Source organism: Pristis pectinata, chromosome 11 (assembly GCF_009764475.1).
Source record: "Pristis pectinata isolate sPriPec2 chromosome 11, sPriPec2.1.pri, whole genome shotgun sequence".
Lineage (NCBI taxonomy): Eukaryota > Metazoa > Chordata > Chondrichthyes > Rhinopristiformes > Pristidae > Pristis > Pristis pectinata.
In genome coordinates, this window is record NC_067415.1 from 23,437,122 (window position 1) to 23,457,809 (window position 20,688).

Below are 20,688 nucleotides of genomic sequence, written 5' to 3' on the forward strand. Positions count from 1 at the left end.
ATGAAAAGCAAATCAAGTTTACAAGTTTATTTGAGTTTTTTTGAGGATGTAACAAGCAAAATAGGTGGAGGGGAACTGTAAATGTGTTATATGTGAACTTCCAAAAGCCATTTGACAAGGTGCCACATAAAAAGTTAGTGCCCAAGTTAAAATTTCATGGTATTGGAGGACGTGTGTTAGTATGGATTGAAAATTGGTTAACACAGAGAAAACAGTTGGAATAAATGGAGCAACAAACAATCTGCTGGAGGAACTCAGTGGGTTGCACAGCATCTGTGGAAGGAGAGCAATGCAAGGTTTCAAGCCAAAATGTTGACAATTCCTTTCCTCCCACAGATGCTGCTCAACCCGCTGAGTTCCTTCAGGAGGTTGTCTGTTGCTTCAGATCCCAGCATCCACAGTCTCTTGTGTCTCCAGTTTGCTGATGACATGAAAATTGGTGGAAGGGCAAGATATAATGGGGACATTGTGACTCTGCAACAGGATAGAGATAAGTTGAGTGAGTAGGTGAAAACTTGGCAAATGGAGTTTAATGCAGGACAGCATGAGGTCTGCACTTTGAGAAGAAGAATCAAAATGCAGATTATTATCTAAAGGGAGATAGAGTGCAAATGAGTGAAGTACAGAGGAATCTAGGTGTTCTTGTGCATGTAGTTAAGCCTTTAATGCAAATAGATTGGAGATTAAAAACAGAGAAATTTTGTTACCATTGTACAGGGTGTTTGTGAGGCCACATCTGGACCCCCTTACCTAAGAAAGGATATTGTAGCACTGGAGGCAGTCCAAAAGACATTTATCAGGCTAAATTTTTAGATGAAAGGATTGCCCTTTCAAGAAAGGCTAAACAGGTTGAGTCTGTATTCTTTGCAGTTTAGAATAATGATGGGTGATGTTATTGAAGTATATAAGATCCTAAGGGGGCATAACCATGTAGATGTTGAAATGTCTTCACTAGTGAGAGAATCTCAAACGGGCATAGTTTCAAGGTAATGTACTGGTCAGTTAAGACTGAGGTATGTCGAAATTTCTTCTCACAGAAGGTGGAGAATCTCAAGAACTTTCTGCCCCAGAGAATTGTAGAGGCTAGCTTGTTAAAAGAGTTTACAGTGGAGTTAAATAAATTTTTGAAAGATTGGGGGATTCAGGGCTCTGGGGATCTGGAACAGAAAGGGAGTTGAGGCCTGGGATAAATCAGCCATGATCATATGGAATGGTGGGGCAGGTCAGAGGGACCATATGGCTACTCCTGCTCCTATTTTCTTATGTTCTTGTATTCTTGTACATTACATTTGTTTGAATTCTTTTACCCTGTAGATTGACAGTCATTCAATACATCCAAGACTAAGCTAATGTTACAGATCACAGGAACCATGAGCTTTGCAGACAAAGCAAGAAAATGCCATTGTGTTAGACTAGCCATGATCGAAATCAACAGTGAACAAAGCTCAAGGTGTCATATGACTTAATCCTATTTCTTCAGTTACCATTGAGCACTTATTTGATTTTTCTATTTGAATAATATTTGAAAAAGTTAATCAGTATAAAATAATTTTGCTTCCTGGGAAAAGTGAATGCGGATGAAGTAGACAAGTAATACAAATATCAACCAAAATGCTTGGAGGTATGTAAATGACCCAAACAGCATGAGAAAGTAAACATCCTTTTAAAGAAATTTAATTTACATGAAGATTAATCTGGTGTGGTTCTATTTATGAACAATTTTACATCAGTTACATTGTAGCACATAGTGGCAATATACGGGGTCATGTTCATGTTTCCACATATTTGTTGAGTAATCACAAAAACGTATACAAATATAATGACTACAACTTGGAAAGGAAGCAAATGCATCCATCTCTCATGCAATTCTCGACAGTCAGTTTAAAATTTCATTGGAAATTGCTTCAGTCTAACTGCCATTTTCAAATTGTGCAAGATGGTGGTGATTCTGCATAATAGTGAATAATATCAAAAGAGAAAACGAGATGATTCTTTACTTTCTGAAGTTCTTTCAAGTATACTTAGCTTTACACAGCTCCAAATCAAAAATCTTCACAAATTTCCTTGCTGAAATAAGTTGTGCTAAGAATATGTTAGCATTACAATATATGGAATTATTCCCTGAAACATATTATACACTAAATGCTGCATATACAGCCAAACATAGGAAAAATCGTAGTTGCAGGTTTGTGTCAGATTCCATTTATTTCAAACAGCAATTCCTGTGCCAATTTGAGATTGTGAACTATGTATGAGATTTCCTTCCAAACGATTACTTTAGTGTCTGGGAGCTTTGCTATTACTTTTACTGGTGCTATTTGGCGCTGTTGCAATGCACTAATAATAGCAGCATAATTTAGTTTAGCAATTTGTGCAATGTTACATTTTCAACTAATTGCACGTTTACTGAAAACTAAAGATAATCTCAAAGTCTGTGTTTCCAACAAATAAAAAAATAACCAAATTAAAGCTTGGTTGGTAGGTACAAAGGTCTACAATAAAATGTGTTTTCTAAAGATTTTTTTTTAATTATTAAAAGTACCATCATGGGAATTTGGATTTTCATTGACTAGAAATCTGTTTAGTTTGTTCTTAACATAATTACATCTTCCTAAAGACAGATGAGGCAGCAGGAACCTAATATATTTAAAACTAATTGAAAAATTCAGTTGACCAGAAGCACAAGAGTGGGGTCTCTTAAAGGCCGATCAAAGCTTCAGATTTTGAAGCAAAATTTTTGATGTTGTCACTCTCAATAGCCTGAATGCCTGACAGACAAACAGATCCTTCTGGCTTTCTGGCAGTTCATTTCATTGGCAGGTGGCAAACAATTAGACACACCAATTTGTGCCTCGTGATGACATTAAACCATGAAACAAAGTTGTATGTGGAGCTCAGTGATTTGTGTGAAAGCATTTCAAAAATAATACACTTTGCAGTGGCAACTCATTTCAGGCTGCCACCTCCCATTAGGTCTTTGAGCTGTGAAGATGACAGGCTAGGGCTATGTGATGCTGCTGTTCAATCTGCCTCTGAAACCCCTGGAGATCTCTCCTCCTCCCACCAATATCATCTCATCACTCACGTTCATAAATACTCTGGTGGGTGAATAAATTAAAACAACATTGAGGTTCTTTACCTGTCAAAGGAATGAAACTGCATTGGAAGAATAGGTTGTGCTTCTCTTTTCACTGTAGGATCAGGGTACAATACAGGTTCAGGACCAGATTCTACACCCTCCATGGGTGCTGCAACTAGGCTTTTGAGAATCTCCTTCACATTCATGCCTTTTCCTTGGCTTACACTCGATATGGATGAGGGGGGCTTCAGCACTTCAATCTGAGCCTCAGCTAAACTTTCTTGGGATTTCTTTACTTCAGAGGACAAGGAAGATAGAAGTTCACTCATTGCATCTGATCTAGTAACTATTTCCAAATCAGAGCCATTCATGAGACCAGCTATTTGCTCCTCCCCAATGCCTGAATCAGTATGTGGAATGCAGCTTTCAACCTGCATATCTTCAATTGGTGTCAGAATTTCTTTTTCTTTGCTGTTCTCAGGGAATGTGACAGGGTTCTCTGCAATTGGAAACAAAATAAATAATCAATAACAGATTCTAGAGACAAAGAAAACAGCAGTCAATTAACCTGAAGGAGACTGGTTTTAAATATGAAATAAGCTTTTTAAAGAAAAAGTAAATTTACCCAAAGTATCAATCTTTGATACTCCAACATAGACCAACTTCTAAAACCCATACAATATATAACGCCAACTTGCACAAATGTATTCTTCTGAAATCATTTTTAACATGACATTGCTGAACAAAATATCTTAAGAGGTTTTAGTACTAAATGTAAGCAAATCTTGACAAAGAAACAACAGTAACCTTTGGACAGAATTTCTTTGTTGCATTTCTATACAATTTTAATGCCAGTCAGAGATATATAATTCTCAAATACCAGATGTAATGAAATCAGTAGATGTGTTTAAACTTGTGATTAGAGAACACAAAGATGGTAGAAAAAGTGTCCTCCTTTAATAGGAAATGACAGACATTACTGTATTATAAATTGTCAAGTGCTGATGCTTAAGATAGGATTACAATAATTAGGCTAACATCTTGCTGAAATTCTTTTGAAGTTATGACATCTAATAAAGGTTTACCATTAATACATAAAACACAAGGCTATTTCAGAAAAGCACCTTTTGGTACAACAATAAGTTGTTATTTTCAAAAACATAGCACATCAATAATATGACACATTTCACACATGAAAATCAAATTGGATTGTACATTTCTTAAAAATGTTTATTTGATTGCATCTTTCATCAACTGCTTGTAGGCACAGACTTAATTAAATTCAAGTTCAGGATAACTACTCATAAAACAAAACTCTTGTATTGAGAATGTGGATGTATGGATATATCACTGAAAACAGCCAGATTAATTTCCGTGTGATGAATGGTTAACATAATATGCAGACATCCTTATCAATTCTCAGTGTTGGCCATGATACATTTAATTCTCACCGATTTCCATGAAAATTCAAACATATAATTAAATACAATTTTAAAAGTTACTTTTTTCACGAGGTGTAGTGTTTCTTCCCTCCAGAGGTTCTATCTCATGTGATAATAAATCAACATCAAAATTAGTTAGGACTACATTCATAAAAAATATGAAAAAATATAAAAAGAATTGAGATCATTATTTGAAAGAAATTTTAATTTTAATTTAAGATACAACCAGTAAAGTAGGTCTTTTCCCTTTACCTAACATTACCCTTTAAAAATAACCACTAAAAATTAACAGCTGTCAAATGGAAGAAATATGTGCAGAAAATACAAATAATTGTTAATAAAAAACATTGTGAATTTACTTCAATGTGAAAATGTTTAAAAGATAATTTAGAAAATACTTAACCTGCACAAATTAAGAAAACATTAATTTAGCAGCTTTTCAAATCAAGCATATTTTCTTTGAGTGGTATTTAAAACAAAAAGATCTGCATGCTATAAACAAAACAATATATTTTTCTTAAGCTAAAAATAACAATATTTACATGTGCTCTTTTGGTCCATAAAATATAATTTATTAGAATTCTGGGCATTAAATTTAGCAATTTCTAATCTCAACCTATTTGAGATATGAATAACATATATTGTAAAATTTAAGGACCTTTTTAACACTCTCTAAAATATAAATCAAATACTTTTTATAACAAAGACTTTAATGTATTAATCACTTGAATATATATACTGCTGTTAAAATGCAAAATTGTCCCTGCTTAACCATAGATAAAGATAAGGACATTATAATTTTTTTTACTGGTAATTCTCAGTTTCTGACAGAACACCAACTTAAACTCTGAGGAATGTTTCACAATAGGTAAACATTGTTTTCAGTTTCATTGAAAGTGCAGAATCATTTACAGAGAAATAAGAATAGAGCCAAAAGACCCAAGTCATTTTAAATCATGTTTTTAAAAAAGTTAAACTATAAACTTTAATTCAAACAGAACAGTTTATGAAACATTTTAAGTCCAAATTTTAATACTGAATTACATGTTATTTAAATTTTTTATCAGCATGCTTTTTGCCTACATTTGTTATTGCATACTTTTCCATAGGACTTGCATGAAACAAGGGGAGAAGACGTTCGTTTTAGTCCCATATACAATCTTGTGCCTCTACCAGTCTAGCTGCAAAACACCTATGTATTCTTCAACTGTTTCACTCCAGTTGTAAACAGGAACTTTCTACTTTTCATGAACTGGTAATTTACAAATAAACAATCAGTGGGCTACAAATTTGATTCCCCCCTATTTCAAATGAGGATTCTTAAAGCCTTGTGGAATTAAAAGAGGGTGTTTAAAAAAAATAACAGCAGTGAAAAAATATCAGTATTGAAAAATCAATGCTACCCATAAATTAAATACAATACTTCATATAAGTTTGCAGACATCTGATTTTTTTCAGACCATGCCCAGCTTTTGTCCTTACTTCCCTTAATTCTTGCTCAGGTACTATTCTATTAGCATTTATCCCTTTGAAGGCTCTACTGAGTCCAAAACTCACAACAAAATGATTAAATCAAAGATGGGATCAAAATTAGGCCAAACACCAGTCAGCGATAATTTTCATCCACATGGTATAGCACTACAGTATTTGGTATACTATTCTTTGAGGCACTTGGTGTACTATATTATAGATCATTCAAACGGATATTTAGATGAAACAGTATTATGGACAGGCTTAAGACAGACAGCGAATGTACAGAAATATTCATTACTCTGACCGAATGATGATATTATACAAATATTCAGAGATAGGAAAAATTCTTCTGAAATACAGATGTGGTAATAACAGTAGTATTTTCAATAGCATAAATTTGAAGAATCTATTTGAAGAAAAAAGATAGTTCAATAGGATAACTATAGATAATTAAGAAACTAAAAAAGGTATTGGATAAATTCATTTTTTTTCCACTAAATACTTAAATTCAAATACAAAAATGAGAACTGGAAAACTGTTGGACTAGATTTTAATGTGTAGCTTTGAAGCACTTTTTTAAAACCTTGTAAGATAATTAAAAATCTGATGAGATCAAATGAAAATGTTAAATTAGCTTGAATTAATTATTTACATCACAACAATCTATTCTGATGAACAGGAGACTCATAAGTTCTTAAACATTTTGTTTTCACAGTTTTATACTGAGTGGAATTAGTGAGCAAATGCTATTCAATTTTTATCAAATATCACAAATAAACAGAGAGAAAACCACCGATTGTTTTTTCTGTTCTTAAAAATGCCATTTCATACTAATTTTTACTGAGACATTACCTAGTGATACGTGTACATGAAGAATACTGAAAGATGCCAATATGAAGTTCATCTGAAATATCACCATACTTTCATTTTTATAAATAATAAACTACTCCTTTTGTTTTTCTCTATACATGGGACAAAATGTCAATTCCTGGTGGAGTTTGATTGTGAGCGTATTGGAAAGACCACAGAGGGAGATGCTTCTCACTGCCATCTACTCTAGTGCCTGATAAATAGTAACTTAAGAGATATTTTGCCAAATCGCATTAAATTTTTGTGTGGAGATGTTTAATGGCTTTGTGGTTGAAGAGTTTCCTTTTCAGGAGGTGGTGGTGGTTGGGGTGAAGAGGTGGGGGTTCTGCTTACACAATCGTCCCGTGCCTGCTCATTTAGCATGGATACACCCTAATGCAGCGAGCCTTTTCTGCATGTAGAACAGACAGAAATTTAGCTCATAGTAAAAATGTTGTAAAAATATTGGAAGTCTACACACCTCCATACAGAGCCATATATATGCAAAGGTGGCCATCAAGAATAGGACACATTTCTCCAGTTGCATATGATTGCATATGAGCCTTTTACAGTGGTATCCTTGAAGACTCATTCTACTTTGGATCTTCTGACAAAGTGCATGATAGCTTAAGATACATGTCCAAATGTTTCCAGCAAGCAGATTCCAAGTCCAGGATATTGTGCTGCAGGGGACACCCAAGCATAGTGTGGCCTATGCGAAGTACTTGAGTAAAGACCACCATGTAATCCCAACACCATCAGACTACCAGTGTGCACAATATGAGAGGACACAGCCTCTATGATGTGTTCTTAAAAACAAGAGCAAGATTGCTTAGTATTAAACAGTAATGACTGTACTGTAACACTGAAAGGAAATCTGTAAAATGTTGCCACTGTATGAAGTATATATGCATTCAATGGAAAATTTTTGTTATAGTATTTGATTTTGTAATAGTAAGTTATATGGTATTAGATTGAGTCATTGCCCAAATTAACTTTGGTAAGAAATAGTATAAGACTATCCAAAAGAAATGATTTAACATCACTTTGACATAATGTAGAACATAAAACTCCATGGCCTTATTTAGCCATTGAAAAAGGTGTTCAATTACTTTAATTAGAACAGAATCCCTGGTATCTAAAAAAAACTGATTAACACTCAGGAAAAATAGTCTACTCAGGTGTATAAGGTTTTGCCTGGAAACTACAGGCTGATGAGCCTTACATCTGTAGTAGGGAAGTTGTTGGAGAAGATTCTGAGGGACAGGATATATGTTCAAGTGGAAAGGCAGGGACTGATTAGGAGTTTGTGCAGGGGAGAACATGTCTCACAAATCTGACTGAGTTTTTTTGAGGAGGAAATCAAGGAGATTAATGAAGACAGGGCAGTAGACGTTGTCTATATGGACTTTAGTAAGGTCTTTGACAAGGTCCAGCATGGTAGGCTTGTCCAGAAGGTTAAGGCACAATGGCTCCGAAGCACGTTGGTGAACTGGATCCAACATTGACTGGGTAATAGAAGGCACAGGTTATTAATGGGTGGGTGCTTTACTGAAGTGTGTAATGTGGTGTACTGCAGGGATTGGTGCTAAGACCTTTGTTGTTTGTAATACAATATATATAAAAGACTTGGATGAGAATCTAGGGGGCATGATTGCACTATTTCTTTATTTTTGTAACATAGTAATTTTTGTGTCTTTATGTCTTGCACTGTACTGCTGCCACAAAACAACAAATTTCAGATATATGTCAGTGATAATAAACCTGATTCTGGTGGAGTCATACATAACAAAGAAGGTTGTTTAAAGATACAGCGGGACATAGATAATGGAAGATTGGGTGGTGTAGTGGTAGATAGAATTTAATCTATGCAAGTACAACGTAATGCACTTTGGGAGGTCAAACTGTTTGAGGACATTGATTAACTGACAGGGATCTTAGGAGTGTTGATGTATAGAAAGACCTTGTGATGGAAGTTCATAGTTCCCTGAAAGTGGCCACTCAGGTGGATAGCATAGTGAAGAAGGTATTTGGTACGCTTGCCTTCATAGATCAAGGCATTGAGTATAAGAATTGGGTCATCACATCACAACTGTACAAAACATTGGTTTGGCTGCACGGAGTATTGGGTGTCGTTCTGGTTGCCACACTATAGGTAGGATATGGTAACAATAGTTCAAGTTTCAAGCTTACGTTTATAGTCATAGCTATATGTCCCCAGGATATCAATGACATGAAAGTTAGTTTTTTGCAGCAGCAGCATAGTACATTACAAACATGATAAAACACAAGTTAACATAGACTTAAATTAACATAAACTATACATAACTTACATGACAAAATAATTTAAAATAAACATAAGGACATTAGCGCAAGTTGAGCGATAAAAAGAAATATAGTCCGAGGTATTGTTAGTGCTTTTCAGGTTGGTTCAAAGACCTGATGGCAGTGGGGAAGAAGCTGTTGTTGAACCTTGAGATGAGGGTCTTCAAGCTCCTGTACATCCTGCTGTTGGCAGCATCAAGAAGAGGGTATGGCCTGGGTGATGGGTATCTCCTTTCTGAGACATCGCCTCTTGAGAATGTCCTTGATGGTGGGAAGAGCTGTACCCATGATGGAACTGGTTGAGTCTACTACCCTCTGTAGCCTCTTGCATTCTGTGCATTCCAGACCAGGCCGTGATGCAACCAGTCAGAATGCTTTCCATTGTACATCTGTAGAAGTTTGTCAGAGTCTTCGATGACATGCCGAACTTCCTTAAACTTCTAACAAAGTAGAGATGCTGGCACGCCCTTTGATGGTTGCATGTATGTGCTGGGCCCAGGATAGATGCTCCGAAACGCTGACACCCAGGAATTTGAAGCTGCTCAGCCTTTCCACCGCCAACCCTTCAATGAGGACTGGTGTGTGTTTGCCTGACTTCCCCTTCCTAAAGTCCACAATCAGTTTCTTGGATTTGCTGACGTTAAGCACAAGGTTGTTGTTACATCACCACTCAAACAGCTGACCTATCTCACTCCTGTACAGTTCCTTGTCATCATCTGTGATTCTGCCAACAACAGTGGTGTCATCGGCGAATTTGCAAATGGTATTGGAGCTTTAATTAGCCACACAGTCATAGGTATACAAGGAGTAAAGTAGGGGGCTAAGTACGCAGCTCTGAGGTGCCCCTGTCTTAATGGGCAGTGAGGAGGAGAATGACATCCATACTGATTATGGTCTCCCAGTGGTCTCCGTTGAGGAACCAAAGGCCTCGCTCTTGGAGCTTAGTGATAAGTTTTCAGGGGATGATGGTATTGAATGTCAAGCTGTAGTCAATAAACAACAGCCTGACATACATGTTCTGGTTGTCTAGGTGGTCCAGAGAGAGTGCAGAAGAGATTCACCTGGATGTTGCCTGGAATGGAAGGCTATCAGGAGAGATTGGATTGGTTGGATTTATTTTCACTAGAACGTAGGAATCTGAGGCGTGACTTTAAAAAGGTTTACAAAATTATGAAGGACATAGATAGGATAATCATAATCTTTTTCCCAGAACAGGGCAGTCTAGAACTAGAGGGTATAGGTTTAAGCTGAGAGAGGAGATCTGATGGGTAAGTTTTTCACACAGAGGGCAGTGAATATTTGGAATGAACTGCCAGAGGAGGTAGTGGTAGTGTTTAAAAGACTTCTGGATAGGTACTTTGATAGGAAAGGAGTAAAGAGATACAGGCTTAACGCAAGCAAATGGGATTAGCTGGCATGAACATGGTGGACTGTAAGAACCTGTTCTCTGCTGTTCATTTCTATGATCTGCACAGGGAGTGTAACAGTACTTTCCTTGATAAGCTGTATTTTACCAACAGGCAAATTTTACACTTTTGAGGGATAAAAGTCACAAAAAGTATACACAGTACAAGTATAAGTGACACGGACACCCACAATTGCCAAAATTTATCTAATTTATAACATAGAACATAGAATAGTACAGCGCAGGAACAGGACCCTCAGCCCAAGATGTCTGTGCCAAGCATGATGCCAACTTAAACTAATCCCTTCTGCCTGCACATGATCCATATCCCTCCATTCCCTACATATTTGTATGCCTATCTAAAAGCATCATGAACGTCACCACCGTATCTGCTTTCACTACCACCCCTGGCAGCACATTCCAGGCACCTACCACTCTCTGTACAAAAAAAGTTGCTCCGCACATACACTTTAAACTCCTCCGCTCCCCCCCCACCCCACCCCCAACCCACCCACCACCAACCTTAAAGCTATGCCCTTTAGTATTTGACATTTCTACCCTGGGAAACATTTTAAAAATTATCATCATCAGATACAGACAGAAAAATTGGAAGTGATTGAGCATGATCATAACAAATTACTTTGTTTATCCTGCAAAATAAAATCAGCTGGTAAATTCTGCTTTTCAAATACTAAAAGACTATGTCCCATTTTCTTCAACTAGATAACATGTAGCTTTTACAACTTGAAGGCAATACAAATTGCAGAATGGTTCAAGCAATTATATTTACTTCATCGCCTTAGTTTAAAAAGGAACAACAATGATTACAGAAACTTAGTTTTAATATTTGTGACCGTCTTAGCTATTAAGCTTATGCATTTTGGACAGTTTTCATCAGTTTTCTGTGGTACTAGATCAAATCACCATGCAAAGACAGACAGCACATTACCAGATCCAGCAAACTCTGGCCTTGGCTGCGTCAGCTAGTTGCCAGATGCTTTTTTAATAACTTCTATCAAAGCAACTAATGAGATCGCCACTAAATTATAGAAAAATATGGACCACTTCTGTCAGTGACATCAACTCTCGAGCAACAGCCTTATTTGTTACACCTTTCACAAAAGTCTTGTTTAGCCATGATTTATGAAGTGTGCTGCAACAATTTACTGCCAGTTAAGTTCATTAAGTTAATTTGATATGGCAAGCAAATTAAACCAGCATCAATGGACACAATAGCAGGGAACATAGGATCTTCAAATAACCACTGTACTACTAGGTATAATTTTGGTGGAACAGGCTAACAATTGGCTGCACACTTTTTCTTGAGATTAATGTTTCATGTTTAAATGTAATAACATACCAAGAATCAGAATAGAATTGTAGAAAAAGAACTACACAGCTATGTGTCAGAGATTTCCAACAGATATTTCCAATCTAGACTTATTATGCTTCACTTCTTGGGTAAAATACCTTGTTAAATCATATTGGGAAGTGTATTTTACCTACATCATCCAGTTTCTGTAAACCAAATTTCTAAATCATCATACTACAAAATGTTATTTCCCTTATAAAAGAATACATCTAAGAGCAGCTTCCAATTAAATATTGACAGATCCCAGGGGAGATATTGCTTATGAGTAGTATTTGGGTGGCAGACTTGCTGGGAATCCCAACGAATCACTCAATTGTTCCAGCAGGAGACTCATTTTGTGGACCAGACTCATTAACATATGAGCTGTGGGTAGAAAATAATGGGTCAAATCTTACTGGTCCAGACCTCCTGTCTGAAATCACTCAATAAGCCCACATAAAAAGAAGGCTTTTATTGATTTCCACAGGCACCTGCATGGTTAGAAATTTACATTAATCACTGACCCAAGGGCAGCAAAACTAAGTTTGGATCATAATCCAGCAGGCCTGAATTAGCTACAGTAAGAATGGGATCTAGAGTACTGAAAATTCATTAGTCCAGTACATGTAGATGCCCTATCAAGGAAATAATAAGCCATTTAAAATTATTGATACAAATGGAAACATTTTCTACTTCTCTTATGCAAGCATCATCTTGGTAAAGCAAGATGTTGTTCAAATATGGAAATGTGTATTAAATACATGGCTAAACCATTTGAAAATAAAACAAACTTGTCCTCATTTATGCATAAACAAAAGAGTTGGACAGTGCATATTAGGCAGCAAAAGTGGTCCGATCAACTCTACTCACAGCCAAATTATAGGGAATCTTTAAAGATACAGCTTAGAGCATGCCACACAATACTCAGTATGAAAGGGATAAATTGCGAAGCACTATTTCAGAAGCTTGGCATTGCAGCGCGTAAGAAATATCAGATGAGGTAAAACATACAACAAGCATAATGAAAAAATTAAATTCAAGATAATACATAAGAAATAGGAGCAAGAGTTGGCCATCTGCCCTGTTGAGCCTGCTCCACCATTCAATAAGATCATGACTGATCTGGCCATGGCCTCAGCTCCACCTACCTGCCTTCTCCCCATAACCCTTAATTCCCCTACTATGCAAAAATCTATCTGTGTCTTAAATATATTTAATGAGGTAGCCTGTACTGCTTCCTTGGGCAGAGAATTCCATAGATCCACTTCTCTCTGGGAAAAGCAGTTGCTCCTCAGGTCTGTCCTAAATCTACTCCTCGAATCTTGAGGTTATGTCACCTAGTTCTAGTCTCACCTACCAGTGGAAACAACTTTCCTGCCCCATATTATAGAAACACATAAAATTATGAAAGTGATAGATAAGATCCTCCCTCATTCTTCTGAATTCCAATGAGTATAGTCCCAGGCCCACAATCTCTCCTTATAGGCTAATGCCCCTCATTTCTGGAATCAACCTGGTGAACCTCCTCTGCACCGCCTCCAAAGCCAGTACATCTTTTCTCAAGTAAGGAGACCAAAACAGCATGTAGTACTCCAGGTGCGGCCTCACGAGTACCCTGTATAGTTGCAGCATAACCTCCCTGCTCTTAAATTCAATCCCTCTAGCAATGAAGGCCAACATTCCATTTTTACTTGCAGACATTCTGGGTAGCTAGGACAAGACAGCACAGAGTAAAGTTGCACAATAGGCTGGTCTAATGATTAAATTACTAGATTGATAATCCAATGGAATAAAATAACAATCCAGTGATGACAGTTAAAATTTACTATAGCATCTAGAGGATTTAAATTCAGCAAGTTAAATAAAGTGCAATTTTAAATAAAATACAATCTCAGTAATAGTGATCATGAAACAAGATGATTCTTTTTGGATATCTATTGACTGCACTAATGCCATTCAGAAAAGGAATTTAGCCCTCAACTAATCGGTTGATTCTTAACTGCCCTCTGAAATATCCTAGCAATCCATACAGTTATATCAAAATACCACATTAAAACAAAGTGCAAAACTTGACACACCACCTGGAATCAGACACCATGGCAAGCGCAGTGGACCTTGCCAAAACCTACCTCACCACCAGATGTATAAATTTGGGCAGTTATACCACAGATGAGTGAAGCATCACCCTGACAAGAGAATCATATCTTACAACCAATGTCCCACACTCCAGCACAATCCTTGAGTATATTCTGTACTACTGACAGGACAGACCCACCAGAGATGGTGGCATAGTGAAAGTCCTAAACATTGACTTCAGACACCATGAAGGTTAAAAAGACAAGGGAAGCTCCTCCTGATTAGTATCAATTGTCCTCCTTCTGCTGATGAGTCAGAGCTCCCTCATGATGAATCACATTTGAAAGTAACACTGAGAGCAGCAAGAACATTGACTGTTTATTGGGTAGGCACTCAGTGGCACTGCTACTAACTTAGCTGGCTGTGTCCTGTAGGATAAAGCTGGTTCTCTGGCAGATGGTGATCAAGAAGGATAAATATATTTGACCTCATTCACCCTAATCTACATGTTGTAGAAGCATCTGTCAGTATAGGGATGAGGAGGCACCAGTCATTGTGAAAACTGTGTCTTTACACCAATACTCTCCATCATGTTGTGTGACAGCTCCATTTTGCTAAATATACTCAGAAAAGATTTGACATCTCAAAACTGGACATGCATAAGGCATTCTGGGCCATCAGCAGCAATAAAAATGGACTCCTCCATAATCTAATCTGATGGTCCAGCACATCCCTCACTCTACCAAAACTATCAACTCAAAGGATCAATGGTAGATAACGAAGAGCACAGTAGAGCAAAACAGGAGTAGGAACAGGCATAGCTAAAAATGAGGCAGCAATCAGGCAAAACTACAATTAATAACTACATGCATGCTAAGCAACAAAAATATCATGCATTAGACAGAACTGCACAATTTCACAATCAATGGATCACATCAAAGTTCGGCATTTCTGCCACATTTGTACAGAATATCAGTGAACAAGTAAATATCTTGGAGTGGCTCTAAGAACATCCTCAATGCTGAAAGAGCTCAATGTGCAAGTGTCAAAGACCAGGATGAAGTACCTGCAACTATTTGCATTGATCATCCACTGAGGCAAAACACAGAAATGCAGACTTTTTTTTGTAAAAAGGTGACAGACTGCAAAATGCTTATGTTCAAAGGGATCTGGGTATTGGCTTTTATTGTAAGAGTTTTGAGCATGAAATAAAGACATCTTATTGCAATTATAAGGGGCCTTTGTGAGACTAAAAATGATATACTTGCCATACAACAAGTGCAATGAAGATTCACTGTATTGGTGGGTTATGAGGGACTTGGTAGACTGGGCTTGTATTCTCCAGTGTTTAAAAGAAAGAGAGGTGATCTCATTTAAACTTAGAAAATTCTTACAGGGCTTGACCAGATGGATACAGGGAAGATGCTTCCCTTGGCTGAAGAGTCTAGACCAGGGGTCACAGTCTCAGAATAGTAGGTAAGCCAATTAAGACTGAAATGAAGGGAAATTTCTTCATCATTAGGGTGGTGAATCTTTGAAGTTTTCTACCCTACAGTAATGTGGAGGCTCAGTTACTGAATTCATTCAAAACAGAGACTGATGGACTTCTAGATATTAGGAGAATCAAGGGATATGGGGAAAGTGCAGGAAAATAGTGCTGATCTAAAAGATCAACCACAATCCTAATGAATGGTAGAGCTGGCTCAATGGCAGCCAGATAGGAACATAAAAATTAGGAGCAGAAATAGGCTATCTGCAAACAGAAGTACGATATGGATGGTCCATCTCAGCTTCCCACTGTCACAGTAACCAGACTTCAGCCAATTCAAATCATTTCAATATTAAGAAAAGACAAGTGCATTGGATAAAGCAAAGGTTATGGGATGAGACAACTTTTAGTTGTGGTGCTGAAGTTGTGCACTCCTAAAGTGACCATAGATCGGTTCCATTATAGTAACAACACTGGCAGCTGCCTAACTATGTTGAAAATTGTCTAGATCATGTTATGCACACAAAATTTTGAACAAATCCAATCCAACTAATTAGTACACAATCCACTCTCAATCATCAACCATGTGATGGAAGATGTTGTTGAGCACCAATTACTCACTAATAAACTGCTTAATAATGCTCAGTTTCATTTTCCTAGGACCACTTGGCAACAGCCCTAATTACATTCTTGGCCCAAACATGGAAATAAGAACTGAATTCTAGGAAGTATTTGAGTGGCTGCCCATGATTTAAGATAACATATGACCAAACATGGTATCAAGGAGCTCAGGTAAAAGTGAATTCAGTGGGTATTAAGGAGAAAATACATGACTGGCTGAAGTTAAATCCTACACAAAGGAAGATAGTTACAGTCATTGGAAGTTAACCTCTTCAGTCTAAGGGCATCACAATAGGAATTCATCAGGGCAATGCACTAGGCCCAAACATCCTCAACACCTTCATCTAATAACCTTTCTTTCATCACAAGGTCAGAAGTGGTAATGTTCATCGATGACTGGATAGTGTTCACCTCTATCTGCAACATCTCGGAAAACAAAGAGACTGGATAGGCTGCTTCTTTTCCTCTGGGGTGTAGGAGGCTGAGGGGTGACCTTATAGAGGTTCATAAAACCAAGAAAGGCTAAGATAAGGTGAATGGTCACATGTATTTCCTAGGACAGGGGAGTCTAAAACTAAAGGGCATAAATTTAAAATGAAAGGAAACCTGAGGGACAGCTTTTTCACACAGAGGGTGCTGGGTATGTGGAATGAGCTGCCAGAAGAAGTGGCAGTGGCACTTACAAGGTTTAAAAGGAATTTGGACAGGTACGTAGATAGAAAGGATTTAGAGAAATATGGGCCAAATACAGGCAAATGGGACTAGCTCAGGTAAGCAACCTAGTTGACATGGATGAGTTGGGCTGAACAGCCTGTTTCCATGCGCTTTTACTCTATGACTCTACAACAGCATATATCTTCATGAAGAGAAATTTAGACAGCATTCAGGCAGTGGCTGAAAAGTTGCAAGTAACAGTTACAATAGACACTCACCCAGCACTAACAATCACCAACAATAATCACTTGATCATCAATGGCATCAGCATGTTTCCATATTGTGAGTGGGGACTAGGGTTGTCACCATTGATCAGAAACTTAACTAGGCTAGCCATAAATACTTTAACTGCAAGAGAAGGTCAACAAATAATTCAGCTTTTGAATCCTCAAAGCTTTTCCACCATCTTTCATATATTAGGAGTGTGAAAGAAAATTTGCATGGTTAGGTATAGATCCAACAACACTCAAGCTCAACATCATTCAGGACAATGCCAGGTTGACTGACACTGTGCCTATCATCCTAAACATTAATTTTCTTTGTTATGCACCATTTGAAGAATGCAACGCAATTATTCACTTTGGCTACTTTGACAACACATTCCAAACCCAGAACTTCTATCATGAGGAAGGACAAAGACAGTAGTAGCATGGACACACCATCACTTGCAGGTTCCTCTCCAAGTTACATGTTACCCTGACTTGGAAGCATATCTCCTCACCATCATCATTGCTGGGTTTAGATCCTGGAACTCTCTACCCAATAACACAGTGGGAGTACAGAACTACAGTGCTTCAAAAAGGCAGCTCCCCACCTCCTGTTCAAGGATAATTCAGACTGTGAAATAGTTCGACCTTTCCAGCAACATCAACATCCCGTAAAATATTTTTTTTAATATGATGGGTAATTTTAGGACAGATATCAGTAAAAATGTCTTTACAAAAGGGTGATCGACAGCTGGCACAAAAGCTGGAACGACTGGGGATTGTTGAAGCTAAGATATAAGGGGATGCCAGAAAAAATAGATCAAATAGGTGCCTGAAAAGCTTTTTGTATCTGTTTCAATCTTCAGCTTGCAAATTCAAAAACATTAATCAGATCTGTCACTTATGTGGGTCAACAGAAAATGAGGCACAATGAGTATTTTGAGAACCTGTCAAGTGTTGAATCAGATTTTCGTTAAGCAAATTCTTTAAGTTTCCTTTTCTTGTTATGCCTTTAAATTTTGGTCCAGCAGATACACTTAAAGGAAGGAAGAACATCACATATTACTGAAGAAATCTAAATGATGCTCTATAGTTATGGTACATCAGGGATTAATAAAGCATATATCAAAGAGATAAAAGGAAATATTTTGATCTGTTACTTTTCATTTACAAAGGAACTTATGAATTCCAAGATGAAAATAGATCAAAATCCATAAATTCACGTGTTTGAAATGCCATAAACAATCTGGTTAAAAAAAACATTTTTAAATCAAAATGATTCTACAAGCACATCTTCATTCTATGACTAAACCTAGTCATAAATATTTAATAAATTAGTTCTTTGTTTTGGAATCTTTAACCACATAAATTGCAACATCTACAATCAAAACAAGACTTCTAAATTTACAATTCAGAGATTTGTGAGGTAGTATTTTTTGCCCTCTACTCTTCTAGAACATTTCAAGAGTATGGGGGCATATGACATACAAAATATACCACATTTCAGCCATCAGTACAGAAGTATTCATATAATCAAACTATTATGCTGCACATCCATACAATCTGAAAAACTAAGTTTTACAGTTCCATTTTCAAAATTCAACTGCAACTTTGGCCACCAGAGGGCATCAGAAAACCAATATTCAAAGTTAAAAACATGATTGAAATTCACATTTCAGTGTTAGTATTAACCAAGCTATCTAACCACATAATATTCTCCTTTTTATCCACATCACAATCATTCTTTTTGTCTTTTTTAGTGTGAAAATAAAAGTATATTTCTGCCTTATAATGTAAGTGATTTGATGAAATGGCAATACCAGGCACATCATTTCCCAAAGCTAGTGAAAAATCAAATATATTAAAAAGTGATAATAATAAATACATCACACTTGGAAATGCAGCATGGCATTTTAGCCACAAAAGTGTTTAAATTACAATGGACATCTTGAATTATTGTTCATAAGCTAAGCTGAAACATTAACTCTAAAGCCAAAGGGAAGAGCTAGCAGAAAGGAATTAGCGGATCGAGGACAAGGCAAAGTACTTGATCAAAGACCTGCCAGCACAGCCACAATACTAATTTTCTACAGATACTCTCTCGGACATTGGGGGAAGAGGGGAAGAAATTGCAGGGTCCCTTGCAGAGATATTTGTATCATTGATAGCAGTGGGTGATCTACCGGAAGACTAGAGGTGGCTAATGTTGTGGCTTTACTTAAGAAATGCTGCAAGGGAAATCTGGAAACCACAGACCGGTGAGCCTAACAACAGTGGGTAAGTTATTGGAAGGGATTCTGAAGGACAGAATTTGCATGCTTTGGAAAGGCAAGGACTGATTAGGGATAGTCAGCATGGCTTTGTGTACAGGAAATCGCGTCTCAGAAAGTTGGTTGTATTTTTTTGAAGAGGTGACCAAGAAGATAGATGGGGGAAGTGTGGTAGACGTTGTCTACACGGACTTTAGCAGGGCTTTTGACAAAGTACCATATGATAGGTTAGTCCAGAAAGTTAGCTCACAAGGGATCCAGGGTGCGCTAGCCAATGGGATAAAACATTGGCTTGACAGTAGCAATCAGAGGGTTGTGATGGAGGGCTGCTTTTTCAGATTGGAGGCCTGTGACCAGTAGTGTGCCACAGGGATTGGTGCTGGGTCCACTGTTGTTCGCCATTTATATTAATGATTTTGATGAGAATGTAGGTGGTATGGTTAATAAGTTTGTAGGTGATGCTAAAATTGGTGGTATAGTGGACAGTGAAGAAGGATGTCTAAGATTACAACAGGATCTTGATCAACTGGGCCAGTGGACCAAGGAAAGTCAGATGGAGTTTAATTCAGATAAATGCGAGGTGTTGCATTTTGGCAAGACAGACCAGGGCAGGACTTACTAAATAAATGGTAGGACCCTCTACAGTGTTGTAGAACAGAAAGACCTAAGGATGCAGGTACATAGATCCTTGAAAGTGGTGACACAGGTAGACAGGATGGTGAAGGTGATAATCTTCATTGGTCAGAATACTGAGTACAGGAATTGGGACAGCATGTTGGTGAGGCCACATTTGGAGTACTGCATGCAATTCTGGTCATCTTGCTTTAGGAAGGATGTCATTAAACTGGAGAGGGTGCAAAAAAGATTTAGGATGTTACCGAGACTGGAGGGTTTGCGTTATAAGGAAAGGGTGGATAGGCTAGGAATTTTTCCCTGGAGGATAGGAGGCTGAGGAGCATAGATAAGATGAATAGCTAAAGTCTTTTACCCAGGGTAGGTGAGTCCAAAACTAGAGTGCGTAGGTTTGGAGAGGGGAACGATTTAAAGGAGTCCTAAGCCTATAGTTATTCCTCCAACAATGTTATTTAAATAGATTATTTGGATTTCATCATTTTGCTGTGTGTGGGACCTTGCTGTGATAAATTCAGTCATAAATCCATAACCTCATTGTTCACATCTGAGGAGAGGAGGATATGCTAGGAAACTTCTGGAGGTAGAGGAGCCTGAAGTCCCACACCACCAGGTTCAAGAACAGCCACTTCCCTCAACCATTTGGTTCTTGAACCAACTAGCAAAACCCTAATCACCACAGTTTAGCAGCACAATGAGCACTTTGATCACTTTGCACTAAAATGGACTTTGTTACTTTTGTTCTAATTGTCTTCTTT

General features: G+C 37.4%; 1 protein-coding gene across 1 annotated transcript in view; it reads right to left on the reverse strand.

The window, feature by feature from the left end:
* The window catches only part of nbeaa (neurobeachin a), a 560,854-nt gene that overhangs the window by 331,017 nt on the left and 209,149 nt on the right, over positions 1-20,688 (reverse strand). The window contains exon 30 of the mRNA XM_052025565.1: positions 3,140-3,578. Within this exon, the coding sequence (XP_051881525.1) occupies positions 3,140-3,578 (439 nt within the window). The remainder of the gene's footprint in view (positions 1-3,139; positions 3,579-20,688) is intronic.